The 14,916-nt window shown below is 40.1% G+C and overlaps 2 protein-coding genes across 5 annotated transcripts in view; one reads left to right on the plus strand and one right to left on the minus strand.

The window, feature by feature from the left end:
- SHPRH (SNF2 histone linker PHD RING helicase) overlaps positions 1–14,916 on the plus strand; it is a 1,098,091-nt gene that overhangs the window by 867,406 nt on the left and 215,769 nt on the right. The window lies entirely within an intron of this gene.
- GRM1 (glutamate metabotropic receptor 1) overlaps positions 1–14,916 on the minus strand; it is a 296,627-nt gene that overhangs the window by 231,593 nt on the left and 50,118 nt on the right. For all 4 annotated transcript variants that reach the window (XM_050949474.1, XM_050949475.1, XM_050949476.1 and 1 more), the window contains exon 3: positions 7,185–7,434. In XM_050949474.1, coding sequence (XP_050805431.1) covers positions 7,185–7,434 — 250 coding nt within the window. The remainder of the gene's footprint in view (positions 1–7,184; positions 7,435–14,916) is intronic.

Consider the following 14,916-nt stretch of genomic DNA (forward strand, 5'->3'; position numbering starts at 1 on the left):
CTGTCCTACTCCAATTGTGAGGAGTTACTCCTGTGTCCTGACTTTGGTTTAGTCAGGACTGCTACTTTGGAGCATAGTGATGAAGGGTTTTCTGCTCCTCTTCTTTATTATGTGCTTTGGTAACAAGTGTAAGATGAATGTGAGGGTAGGGCTCTTAATCTTCTTTGAGTGGATGTTTGTGAGCCTAAGGGCTGCTGTTGAGAAATATCTACCTCCCACTTGTTCTGGGCTAACTTGCAAGGTTACAGTCTTACAGTAGATTCAGTGGTGGACAGGGATCAGTGTAGGCTGGGAAGCAGCAGCAAATTGCCTTCAGCAGGTTTCATTTAGGAGAAAGGCCATCATATGTGCAAGGTGCAGCCCTTTTGTGAATGCCTGGTCTAGGGTGAGGTAGAGCAAGTAGTAGACTTTGTTCTTCAGTTTGAGCCAGTTGTTCATTCAAGCTGCAATTGCCTTCATGCACATGGGTATCTGTGACAGCATAGAGGCAGAGCTGACTGAAAAAGATACATAGAGCTTCATGTTATGTTCTTGGCAATGCAGCCCTTGTCATCTCAGTATGACCTAAGGGTGATGTCTAGATGATGACCAGCAGGAGTTTCAGTATGAGGCCCTTAGAGCTCTTGGGCAGGAGAAGCTGCCCATCACGATTCCCTTGACACCTCTGAGGAGCAGTGGGCACTGTCTGGGGTTCTCTGATCCATGTCCCCTTCAGGTTCCCTTTGTTTGACCCTTTGACCTTCACGTCTGTCCCTGTTACATTTTTGGTTGTCCCCCATAATTATTTGAGTTCCTGGACTTTGTGGATCCTCCCTACAGGCTGAGGGACAGTCCTTTACAGTGGGCAGGCTTGTGCCTGTCCACTTCCTGAGACCCAATATGGGGGAGGGATGGATAATTCCAAGATCAGCTGGGAAGAAATGAGTGAAGTCAAATTAATGAAATTCTGTTGTCTCCTGCTAGGGCCTGTTGCCAGATCAGCAGCACTTTGTGGTCAATGGTGTCTAAAATGGATAACAGATTAAGCAAGGTAAGATCAGCCTGTCTTGTCTCATTCTACCACTATAAGGAATTCCTCCATCAGTGCAATCTTATTTTCATGCCTTGTCTTGAAGCAATACTGGAGGGGGTCCAAGGTATCAGTTGCTGGAATCTGTTCAATAAAGTAGCTAGTGGGGTCTCTAGCATTCAGTATTAGTCTAGTTTGATCTCTTGAAACTACAAATTTCAGGGTATCAGTGTCTGATTGAAGTTTAGTGGCCATTTTCACAGCTGATGCCATCCACCAAAACCCGTTTCCTATCCTCTGCCTGAAGTTTTACTTGGTCACAGATATGAGACATTTCACTGAAGGTTGAGGGGTGGGGGGAGAACTTCTTTCTGATTGGGACTCATTGATTTGATAATCAAGAAAGAATGTGCAAAGTTTATGGTGAACAGTAACAAGAACTAGCCTTGATGCTGTGTTGCTTATGAAAATGTAGTGAAGTGAGGGTACCACACACACCTCAACTTTGCTATTTTGCCTGGTACAGCACCTTAAAAGAAATACTGTTTTCCCCCTTGAACTACTCAAAGTAAAAAAAAATTTGTTATAAAAGCCCAACACTCATAACAAGTTGCATGTTTAAAGCACTGCACAAACATTCATTCATTCACACATGCTTCCAACACCTCTGGGTAATAGAACTAAGTACCCCCATTTTAGAATCAAGAAAGATGCGGAGAGGTTAAATGGCTTGTACAGCGTCAATGATTTGATGTGTGATTGAGCCAAGATTAGCATTCAGGGAGTTGGAGGATTCCAGTCCTATCCTCAGTGCAGGGCAGGGCCACCTGGGGGGGGGGCAGCAAGCGGGGCAATTTGCCCCAGGCCCCGGACCCCACAGGGGCCCTGCGAGCCCTGGCCTGGCAGCAGTCCAGGTCTTTCAGTGGCATTTCAGCAGCGGGGAGCCCTTCAGTCGCTCCAGGTCTTCGGCAGCATTTTGGCAGTGGGGGGCCCTTCAGTGCTGCCGAAGACGCAGAGCGATTGAAGGGCCCTCCACCGCCAAAATGCTGCCGAAGACTCAGGGTGAGTACAAGTGCTGCAGCTCCCCCGATTTGCCCCAGGTCCCCTGAATCCTCTGGGTGGCTCTGGTGCAGGGTATCCAGTTTCTTGGAGAGTCCATTCTAACAACACTTAAAGTCACAGCTATGTAACAACCACTGGGAGATGGGATCCTACAACATGTGAAGTTGATAGTGATGTGAGTCCTGACCTAAAATCTGTACTACTGAACAGAGATGTAAGAGACAGGTGTAAAAGAGTACACGTCAACTAAACATTTCATAACTTCTGTATGTCAAGTTACAAAGCACTGCACCTCAAAACATACACAGCAAACACTTACCCATCCTTAAATACCAATACGCTCACCAATATTCCCCCAATATACAGATAGGCCACTTAGAATAGAAGGAAATTAGGAAACATTTCAGTTACTGAACAACATTTTCACCTCCAAATAGTCATCTAACTTTCCTCTTCTCTGAGGAGGCAATGATTTCTAGTGGTGAAATCATGGGGCTCGGAAGTAGGACTTTTTGCTTCTAAACCCAGACCTTCACTGGCAGCGCATTACCTGCAAAGACTTTGCATTAGTTTGGCTAGTCTCTTGAGCTCTGTGCCTCAACTGACCACTCTACAAAATATGTATGATACTCACCTACTTTGCAAGATTCTCATAAGGCCTTATTTTCAAAGCACTTTGTGACCCAAGGAGTTCTTATATGTATATTAGATGGGTTTATTAGTTGCTTCTCTTGCTACCTTAATTAATCCCACATTGTAACTAATGTTAAAAAAATGCCACTTGAATTTCTTTAGTACTACGCCCTTTATCATACTTAAAATGATTAGAACAGAAAAGAAAGAGGTCCTGAAATGAACAAAGTAGGCTATATTAATAAGATCTCTATTAATCTACTCCTTTTGAATAAAGTGTAGTTACTGTAAAATTTTAAATTGCTACTTTCACCAAATCCCTATCTTGTTTTGGTTGCCTATCATTTACCTTCTCCAGCTCTGTAATCTGTTTTTCATAGTAAGGTATGCAGAAGCATGAACAATGTTTCAGACAAGGCAATATAACAAGGTCATAGGTTGGACCCTCTACCTGCTTTAGATTTCCCTTCAGTTTCTCAAATTGCAACCAGGCCACTTATCGATCAACACCACTCCTGGTTGGGGTCTGAATTATTTAAACAATATCACAGTTCAAATGTCGACTTGGAAAAAAAAATGTTCCCCTCCCCCATTACTTCAGCCCTTTCCTGAACTCAATAGTTCTTTCCTCAAAAACTTTCTCCCTTCAGATCTCTCACATGTAGGCTATTATCACATGATCCTGCTCACCCAACTGAACTGCCAGACTGAGCCTAAATCCATTACCTAGGGCCCAATAACTAGGCACAGGTGGGGCTATGCCCAACTCACTAAGAGAACCAGTCCCCTCCCCAGACAGGCACCAAGTAATTTCCTGTAACACTTATGATGGACTAGACTTGGCTCTCATTTGCAAAAGTGTAAATCCTGTGTAAATCTCAAGAAGTCAAAGGAGTTATTCCTGATTTACATCAGTATAACTGAAAGCCAAGTTTGGCCCAATGCCACGTTTCTCATACCTTGAATTTGGTTTATTACAAGAGAAACTGTTTCTGACAGTCCATTCTGTTTAAGAGTGAAGCTGCAGACAAAACGGGAGAGGAGATGACAAAGACATTAAAAACTAAACATTTTTAAACACCTGTTATGTGGCAACAAGATGTAGCACATCAGAGGAGATAATAGTCTAAAGCTGCAAAATGGGTTAACTGAACTGCTAGAGATAGTATCACAAAAAGACTAGGTATCTCTTAAAAAGGTTTTTTTTGTGTAGTGAGTCACAATAGAGTTATGAGGTTTGCACTGTGTGGCTGACAATGCACTTGCCCCTGTGGATAAATTAAAGGCTTCATTTAGCTTAGCACTGCAAAGATTCTGATATTTACATTCACTCCCATTCCTCTCAATTAAAGTTGCCTCTTAAAAGGCAAGCCACCCAATACCATGTCAGAGCAATGTTGATGTGTGATTCTGTTCCCATTTATGTTAAACTACCCAAATTTATGGCACAGCAGTATCACTGCAACTTAATTGTGAATAATGGTTTGCTGCTTAGTGCTGATCTGCCATTTTTTATCACTTAATTAGGACAATCCACAGAAATGTATTTTCTTACAGCTTTGTAAGTGCTTATGAGGCATGTTGTGAGCCCTATAATATTTCTTACTTCAGCCAGCTGCCTGGCACAATCCAGGCTCTAAGTAAAGTTATCACCAGTCTGTTTTATTGGAAGATCAACCCCATCAGCTTTTTTTTTTTTTAAATAAAACCCACTCAAAGCTTATTGAATATAGAAAACTAAAAGTACATGAAAATCTGGATGAAAACGCACTATTCCCAATGAAACTTCCAATTTACTAAACAAAACAGTTGAGAATTTCTGATAAAACTTCTTATAATGCCACAGAGGAAAGTGTTTCATAGTCAGACACCTTCATAAGGATGAGGTCTTAATATTCTACCTGGTAGAAGTTCTGATCTAAAATACAAAATTAAAAGGCTTCATATCAGTAATATATGAAATATGACAAAAGACATTAAAACTAGACAGTTATAAACATCTGTTATGTGTCAACAAGACGCAGTACATGAACAGAGTAGATAATAGTCTAAAGCTGCAAAACGGGTTTATTGAAATGCTAGAGATAGTATCACACAAAAGCCATTTGTTAAATTTAGATGATTCAATTCACTGCATTGTATCTGTAAAACAAAGCTTAAGTACCATGTGTGACAATCTGAAACATCATTTTATTATATGCTATGAAAATACAAGCCATGTGAAATGAGGTACAATAAACTATAAGTACAGTTCTTAGACATATCACTTTTAGTACTATTTTATTTTTATTCTGGTAGCATCCACAACATGGTAGCCCCTGTCTACACACACACGAACATGCAACCCCTCCTCCAAAGAGCTCACACACAAGAAAACAAGCAAAAGCATTCTATGATTGAAAAGGAATGGTGGAGAAAAGGTAGTGTTGTGAAAGGGCTTGAAGGCAAGCAACAGAAGCTTAAACTTGATGTGGTTGAAAACAGGGAGTTAATGGTGAGATTCCAAAAGGAGGACATGGTCAGAGTGACAGACAAGGTAGATGACCTTAGCAGCCATGTTTTGAACAGACCTGAGCAAGGCAAGGGATGTGTCAGAAAGGCCAGACCATGAGGAGGCTGCAGTAGTCAAGACAGGAGCTGAAGAGGGCCTGAATGAGTGTTTTCATAAGGGAGAGTAAGTCAGAGATGCTTATTAACTGATGGGCCCTAGTGACAGGAAGGATGGTGATGTTGTCAAGCAAACAACATGTGTTTTAATATGGCTAAAAACAAAGAATGTAGGCCATAGTTACAGGATGGAAGACTATCTCAGGAAGCAGTGACTGAAAAAGATTTTGGAGTTTTGATTGATAATCAGCTGAACATGAGCTCCCAGTGTCACACTGTGGCCAAAAGTGCTGACACAATTCTGGACACAAGCAGGAGAATCTTGAGTAGGCGCAGAGAGGTTATTTTACCTCTGTATGTGGCAGTGGTGTGACCACTGCTGGAATACTGCATTCTATTCTGGTATCCACAATTCAAGAAGGATGTTGAAAAATTGGAGGGGGTTCAAAGAGTCATGAGAGTGAATAAAGGATTAGAAAACATGCCTTATAGTGTTAGACCTAAGGAGCTCAATCTATTTAGCTCAACAAAGAGAAGGTTAAGTGACTTAGCCCAGCCTATAGCTACCTATGTGGGGAACAAATATTTGATAATGAGCTCTTCAGTCTAGCAGAAAAAAGTATAACACAATCCAATAGCTGGAAGTTGAAGCTAGATAAACTCAGACTGGAAATAAGACAACTTTTTAAAAGTGAGTCACTAACCATTGGCATAATTTACCAGTGGATGTGATGGATTCTCCATCACTGGCAATTATTAAATCAAGACTTGACATTTGTCTAAGAGATCTGCTCTAGGAATTTTGGGGAATTTCTATGACCTGTGTTACACAGTAGGTCCAACTAGATGGTCAGAAGATACCATTGTGATTTCTAAATCTGATTCAATGAACAGTGACACAGAACAGAGAAAATGGAGTGGATTTTGGAGGAAAGATGAGGCATTCTACCAAAGTGTGTCAGGATACTTTATTTGTAATAAGCTACATTTTGGGGAATGTAACTGTAGGAACTACTAAAAACCATCACAACCCTCAATGGAGAACTTGGACAAACCTCATGTGAGCAAGCCTAATAAAGGATCAGATTTCAATGCAAGACCTACAATACACAGGCACACAATGTGGAACCAATGGAGACCACCTCTGACTTCAATAACTAATGAACTGCATCTGCCTTATACCTATATGACATTAAATATCATATGTATATGTTCAAGCTGTTACCCTGAGGAAAAAAAAATCTATGAAACATGCACACATACATACTATAATGGGTAAGTTATCTCATCATAAATAAACTATGTTTTAAAAAAACTAAAATAAAATCAGTGTCGTGAGATGTTGACCCAGGACTCAGCATAAAGGTATGTAACTAGGAGTGCCAGGTCTTCCTTTTAAGGATAAGAAAATTCTTTCCCATAAATCAAAATCATTTTGTAATTTTAGAAAGGGTAGAGATCAATGTCTCGTTCATTGTTAAAATGGACGGTATATTTCTCTGCACATCTCACTTCCTAGTCACATCATCTTGCCTTTATTCCGAGTGCACACAGCACTCCCAGCTAAGGTTTTAAGTTTCATACATAAATATATTCCCTCGTTCCCCAAGATACTCAATCAAGTTGTCTGAATCTATAAAACGTAAACACGTGAGCATTTACATAAAAAAAACCTATCCAAAGTTATACTGATTTACTAGTCTAGTATCCAAAATACATCTTTACACTCCCTTTGTGGTCCAGTTCTGCCACGTTTTCACCTCTTAACTCATTATTAAGGTATATCGGTAACCGGCAACCAGAGTAACACAGTCCATGCATGGAGGGCTGGCATCCTCATGAGGGAACAATGAAATGAGAGTCAAAGACTTACCTTCCAATTAGCAGAAACTCCCCAAGCACTCCAAGGCGTCTCATGGCTATGAGGATCCCTCTCACTGTCATTCCCTCACAGAAACAAACCACAACCCTGGCCTTGGGTAACCTTTCACGGAGCTTCCGCAGCAGCCGATCAAAGCTCTTTTCCCCAGCATTGCTGTAGATCTTGTCTGAGTGAGCGATGCACAGGCCTTCTTGGGCAGCCAGCTCTTTGAAGGCTTCCATTCCACTTTCTCCATAATTTCCTAAACAAAATAAATTATGAGTTTTAATGCAACAGCAATAGCATATGACAACCTGTCAAGAGGGGATGGGATGGTGGTAAAAATCTTCTCAGATCAGCTAATAATAGTATCATTGACATTAGGGGGAACCAAGGAGATTCTTCTTTTATTAACTGATTAGTGGGGCTGTTGCAGTCTCTGCCTATAACCCAGTAATTAGAATGCAACAGAGCAATGAGAATTTCCTTTATCTTAATTATAGGCAACTTAATGACTGGAGGCTTTTGCTTTCTTACTTTCATTAACAGTGGATGCCGAAAACCAGCGTGGAAAGGGACAGAGATGGTGGCAAGGGGAACAAAGGTCAACTAAGACAATGAGGATATCAGCTCCTTTGTTAATGCTCTGAGGATGTAGGAAGGCAGAAGTCATGGTAGTGCCACTGGCTACTCCAACTGTTTAAGTAACAGGAATAAGCAATGAAATGAGAGAAAGCTCCAACAGCCAGTGGTAGTTCTAGGCCAGCTATAATGTGCTAATTAATGAAAGTAGCACTGCTGTTTCTGGTTTACAGGTTGATCAGTTAAGTGTTGCTATTGAGCTAAAGGAGGACAGGAGACAGTTGATATAGTTTTAATCTGAACACAACTTTATTATTAGATGCCTGGGACTAATGGCAGACAAGTGTACAGCGCAGGTTATCATTCAATAACACCCAGGGTGGAAGAGAAGCTTCCACCATCCTGCCTCTTTTTCCATCCAGGTCCCCAAGACAACCCATTGCTGGGACCTTACCATTCACAGTCCCTCATAGAAGGGTTGAGGTCGGCTATAAAAAAGGGGGGTGGGCTCCCTGCCATATCATTCATAGGAGCCCCTTTTCAACCCCTGCCATCACTACCCTCCTCCTTTGCACAACTTCTGACCCCTTCCCCCCCACAACTCGTAAAGCATTGATCTCTTTTCCCTCAGCAAGCCAGACAATGCCTGCCCCCTCCCCCTTGCTTAAAGGGGCAGTGTGGTCATTCTGGAGTCCCTACATTGCAGGAATGCAAAGAAGTGCTTATTATTTGACACTTTTGAAAGCATCCCTCCATGCTCTACTATGGTTGCTAGGCTATTCAGATAAGGCCTTCTGCTGCTGTTTTGGAGTTCCCATGTGGAAATGAGTTGATCACAGCACATATTATGAGCGCTGGAACAACTGCCCCATGCATAACTTTCATCTGGAAGAGCATTTCTATTAATTGTTGTGAATGACACCAAGAATTGAGAGGAAAGTGTGTTTATTTTTTCCCTCTCATTGCACCACAAGTACCAGTGGTATTCCTTACACTAGAGGAGAAAAGCACAAAAAAGTTACTCAAAGTAGGAGGAGATGTAAGCAAAGAATACCACCGCTGCTACATTCCTGCCAGCTTCAAAATAGATCTATGGGGGGCGGGAAGGAAAGAACTGAATCTCTGGTGCCCTACACCATGTGTAATCATTTACACTAGTGCAAAAGTGAGTAAAATGAAAGCATTCTGATTTTGTAGCATTTTATACCTACTTAGCCCTAGTGTAAAGGATTGACTAACATGAAGGGCAATGAAAAACTCTGGTGCAGTATTTGGTTTTCATGTACAATTTTTTTTTTAAATACACAGTTTCTGGGATAATTGCTCAAATTAGAAATATTTGAAACTTAAGCCTCCCACAGATTTTGGGGGTTCAGATAAAATGGAACCTGGTTCTGGAACTACTCTTGGGTTTGCTTTTATTAAAAAAAAATCCAGTCAGTTATATAAAAACCAACTCTGCTTTCTGCTACAGAAGCTCTGTGAAGACACAGTCTATATTTGTGACATTAAAATTCATTGCCATGAATGTGTGTGTCAAACCACTACTAATCAGGCAATATGAGCAGACTGATTACAGAGAAAACTCTCCTCTATGCATAAGTGTTTTAGTTATTAGCAGTAACAAGAAAGGAGCACAAGAGAAGTATGTATTTTTATGGTGCTCACATGAAGTATTATATTTTGTAATGTTCACTGGAGTGTGGCAGTGACTCTTGTACTGTTCATACCTAACCAAACCACTGTGCCAATCATCTGACTACTGCTCCACATATACCTTTCTTGTGAAACTACAGAGATGGAACTGATCGTGGTCACTAGGCCAAAGAGTACAGCTTCAGTTTCTTGCTTTCCTTCGGTGTGAAATTTTCAAATTAGTAAATACATAATAGGACAGTTTTAAAATAGCATTCTTCCTAATGCTCTCCCAAGACAGAAACTATGACCCAGAAAAAATAGTTACCAGTGTGAGAATTTAGTAAGAAACAAAATTTAGAATGATATGAAACAAAGAGTCTTTTTTTTTAAATGAATGAAATTAGATATTTTGTGAAAGATCAGGTGATGCCTCACATTCCCAGTCAAATTTGGACATACCTTTCTAGGCCCTAATCTTACAGTCGCTGCATAAGCTCTTGGGGGATAGGGCAGTAACATGAATACTCTTCTTTATAACATTGCTTCAGTCACCAGACTGATATGGGACCAGATGCCATGGAAATCTTGAGTACTGACCTCGCACTACTTAGAACTTTTATTCTTTTGGAATCAGTTTGTGATACCATGCAATCTGAGGAAGAGTCTCTTATATAAGATAGTAATTCCACTGAAATCAGTGGGACTACTTCTGGAGTATGGTACTATACAAGAGAAGTAAAGGGATCAGAATCTGGCACTTTGGGTTTTGTTTTTTGTTAAACACACAGACATATGAAATACATGCGTCAAGTTATTTTGAATAGGTTCCTTACTTCTAAATTAGTAGTGCCCTAAAGTGTATGCAATGTAGAGTGGGATTTTAAAATGCACTCCTTGGCCTATCTCTGCTCCCATTTAAGTCAATGGTAAAACTCCCTTTAATTTCAGTGGGAACAGAGGCCAACGCTGAGCAATTATAGTATTATTTCTGATAAAAAACAAAACACTAATTAATTCTGTGTGACAACTAAGAACACACCCATCTGTAACAAAAGAGCTTAGTATCTACTCTAATTTAATACAATTGAACAGGAATGTACAATACCAGGTGCCAGTAGATGAAGAATTACTGCACATCAGATCACTGGAAGAGGATATTGTTTTCTTTTCAACATTGTTTGAAGGTGGAAAGAGCCAAGCCTAAGTGTGGCTGTCTTTCCTTTGGGAAAGACATGTTATATCCATGTTAGGCCCAATATATTAGAAACACAAGGTGGGTGAGGTAATATATTTTATTGGACCAGCTTCTGTTGCTGAGAGAGACAAGCTTGAAGAAGAGCTCTGTGTAAGCTCAAAAGCTTGCCTCTCTCACCAACAGAAGTTGGTCCAATAAAAAGATACTACCTCTCCCACTTTGTTTTTCCTTTCCCTGTTCTACCGGTCAGAGGCCTTTGCATTGTTCTGAAGCCACTTACAATCTAGCATGTACATGGAAGCCGGTGTGAACTAGATGACACACTGTGAGCTTGATTGCCCATTATATTTACTTGTTTATGATTTTTTCCTTGTTATTCTCAGTATGTTTCTATCCTATTCAGAAAACAATACGAGCTCCATCTGGTGGCCAAAATAAAACCCTTAAGCAAAGTTTCTGTAGTGGGTAAGTGCTTCCATTTCAATGGTAACAAGTTCAAATCCTATTTGAGTTGAGTTTTATTAAAAGTTTTGCACATCTTTATTCTCAGTGAAAAACAGAAAGTATTCCCCTGCCCCCATCCCTAAACACAAATGGTAAGGTCATATTCTTCCTTCAATAAATAACTTATACATATCTGAAGTCAGAGCCAAGGGCAATTATCTAAGGCTAGAATATTATTCTTAATCTTTACATCCATAAATTGAGAATATTTTAGCAAAAAATGTTCAGACTTTAATAAAAATATTAGATATAATATTAATCCATAGGATGAGCATATATTTCAGACAAGGCAGCTAGAAGCTTAGTCATAACACTTTTGCACTTACCTAATGCAAGGATATCAACATGCTTTAAAAAATTTAGCCTCATTAATTAACCTTTGTGAGATAGATAAGGTATTCATTTTATAGCTGCAGAGAGAAGTTAAACTACTTGTCCAAGGTCATACACATTAAATGTGAATGAGTTGGAACTAGAATCCAGGAGTTACATCTAAAAGGCAATATTGCCTTTCTGTTGGAACTGTGAACTCTCTGACAAGAATATCCATATTTTCTTTGTCAAAAGAAACGTGTCATCCCCACCCCCCAAACCCCATTTATGAATGGAATGAATTGTTTTATGGCTGTTTTAGCCTTAAAATTTTAGTCTGCTCTCTCAACTCCCCCCAGCCTCCCCCTTGCTGCAATTAGAGATTCTTATCACTTTACTCAAGCAAAACCAACAACTTGAGAATGCATGTGACATGTAGCTTGAGCAGAAAAAAAAGAAAGAAAGAAAGAAAAAAAAAGACAGTTCAGACATATAAAAATGTGTTTCAAGGTAACAGCCCTGTTGGAAGAGAAAGAGTTAGTTTTATAAGCAGTCAAATTAAACAAGACACAGTTAGACCCAGCTCCCCACATCAGAGCTTTCATCAATGCATTCAGGAACCGCAGCAGTAGTGGTGTTTTATGTTGTTTGAAATTATTTCATTTATTTTATTCTTGCTCTCTCATTTATTTATTTAAAAAAAATTCTTGTGTTTATCCCAGCAATCATTCTACGTGGCACACGTTTTATTTGCTAATAATGCCCCATTCTGCATTGAACTCTGCAGAGATTCATGGAGCTCATTGCAGGATCCATCAACCAGTGGCAACCAGATGTTTAAAGAAACCCCAAAAGTGGTCTTTTTGTTCATCTCTGAGTCACAGTAACCTGGCAGCATAGGGAAGTCTGCACTTCTGTCTGCAGAGATGAAGTTTGAAATTTAAGCCTATCAATCCAGCATATTTTGTTTATTCAGAAAAGTGGGTGGGAAGAAGAGAGGGAAACATAACATAATGGAGGAAACAGCTACGTATGAGACAGATCTCATAGCCTCTACTGACCCTGTTAGAGCAGAATGTAAACCCCTCATGAGAGACCTCAAAGAATACCACCAAAAGAAAAAAAATTTTTATAGTCTTCCTTTCATGCATGTGGGCAAAGATTCAAGACTTTAAAAACAATTAAACGATACAAGCAGTACAAGACACTTACCTGTCTATATTATAGACAGCACCAATATAGTTAAGATTGCCTAGCACTTTCCTAAGCATGCTTTCAATCGCTTATGTATTTGCCACATTTATCTTGCCCCAAAAGCAGTAGAAATAAAAATCCAGATCAAAGGCAAAAAGAAAAAAAAAACAGTACACAAACATGACAGACATCCAATCTAATTGTGTCACATAAGGTTCCTTTTCTTCTCCCCGAACAGCCATTCAATTAATCAATTATTTTGTGCACCATTCTTTCTTCGCTCATAATCATATTCTGTCTCCTTCCTCCCTGGTCAGAGGTACATTGCTAGGGGGTGACATTAGACAAGTTTCATAGATTCCAAAGCCAGAAGGGACCATTGAGATCATCTAGTCTGATTTCCTGCATAATAAAGGTCATAAAACTTCCCCAAAATAATTCCTAGAGCAGATCTTTTAGAAAAGTATGAAATCTTGATTTCAAAATTGTCAGGGATGGAAAAATCCACCCTAACCCTTGCTAAATTGTTCCAATAGTTATTTACCCACCTTTAAATATTTATGCCTTATTTCCAAGACGCAAGGTGACACTATCTACTGCAATGTCTTTAATTATTATTTACTATAAAACTCTTCTTTGCCTCAGTTAATTAAAAGTTTTTTTGGTGCAAAAGAAGAAGGTGGATGAGGACAAAGAGGGTTCTGTCATAATAAAAAAGCAGCCACTAGACTTAAAGCTTTTTAACTGCAAAGGCAGACTTAACAGCTGGGAAGACTAGAGTGTGAGCATGAGTAGATTAGAATGTACCTTAGGGTATGTCCCACTAAATAGTTTACAGGAAGCAGTAATAACGTCTATTACCAGATTAGGGTGCACTGTGAGGAATGGTGCTAGAAATGAAGGATATTATTACTGATGGCATAACTGCAAAAGGTTGGAATTTCAATTTTGTAAACATTATATGTTTGGTTTTTAGCCAAAATTTTCTGTAGTTCATAACAGACTCATAAGATTTCCTATACTTCCTCTTGGGAGAGAGTATTAAATAGTGTTTAAATCACAAGACTGAGCAAGACAGGAGATTTGGGTTCCATGCCTTAGTTTGTCACTAATGCTCTTTGTCTAAAATTAGACTAAGAGCATTAATTTCCTACACCTTAGTTTCTTCACCTGTAAAATCAGACTAATACTTTACTACTTGAGCAGGGTGTTGTGCATTTTTCTCAAAAAGGTTTATGAAAAGATATGTAAAACTATCATATAAAATGGGAAGTATTTTTACTATTCCCCATTTGGCTTGTGAGCCAGGCTATGCAAAAAAGTAAAAATGTACTGTCACAGGATCCACTCACCACAAGTGATGCCTCCTCCTGGCAGCTCTCTGCCCATTGTCTCTATCATCCTGGAACCTCCCTCATTTGCAGAGCAGCAAATTCTGGCCTGTGGCTTGGCCCTCCAGCCAGGTCACTAAGGTCCTTCTCTTCCAGGGAAATCAAAGTCCTTCTAGACCAACTGCCTGGCTAGCATCTCTAACACCCTGTGCCACTGCCCACTGGCTGGTAGGGGAGTCCCCCTCTACACGGGGTTCCAGCCCAGGGACACTATAACAACCAGCCAGGGTCCATAAGGTCCTACCCCTTGCTGCTGTTTTGCTGGGCTAATTATCCATCTTCCCTCTCTTGCTGGGTTTACTACTGCAAACTCCCTCTTCCAAGGGAGTACCTATAGATTATTTCCTTATAACTTCTTGCCACTGAGAGCTCCTGGGCTTTTTACAGGCCCCTCCTGTTCCTGCCCAGCTGACTGTTTCTAATTAGTGGCCTGCAACCCTACCCACCTTCAGGAGCAGCATGGACAGTTAATTGGCTTGCCTAGCCACTTTAACCCATCCAGACCTGGTATGGGGTAGGCACTCATCACCTGTGTATATCTCTGAAACTTGTAAAAATAATTGTCCTGGCTTTATTTCAAGTTGCCTAACACATTTTTTAACACAAACAAACAAAGTTAACGATAAAACCATCCACAGTTGCAGAACAATGAAGTGTGTTTACTTGTGCATAAGTTTCAGCCCTATCAACATAACCTCCGTTCTCCCAGATTTCTCTATAACTGTGAAAAGGGCCAAGTTCCACATTTTCCCAGGACACCTTCTCCCAGGCTAAAACTACAACATGGATCCTAGAAGGGACTACATTTCCCAGCAACCCTACTCTCCTGTAACTCAGATAGAGGCCAGCTGTGAACTGTGTTATATCCTTGGGGGCAGCCGGTTTAGGAAGAAATCACTTGAGGCCAGACAGCAGACAGCTAACAAAA

Source organism: Gopherus flavomarginatus, chromosome 4 (assembly GCF_025201925.1).
Source record: "Gopherus flavomarginatus isolate rGopFla2 chromosome 4, rGopFla2.mat.asm, whole genome shotgun sequence".
In the NCBI taxonomy this organism is placed as follows: domain Eukaryota; kingdom Metazoa; phylum Chordata; order Testudines; family Testudinidae; genus Gopherus; species Gopherus flavomarginatus.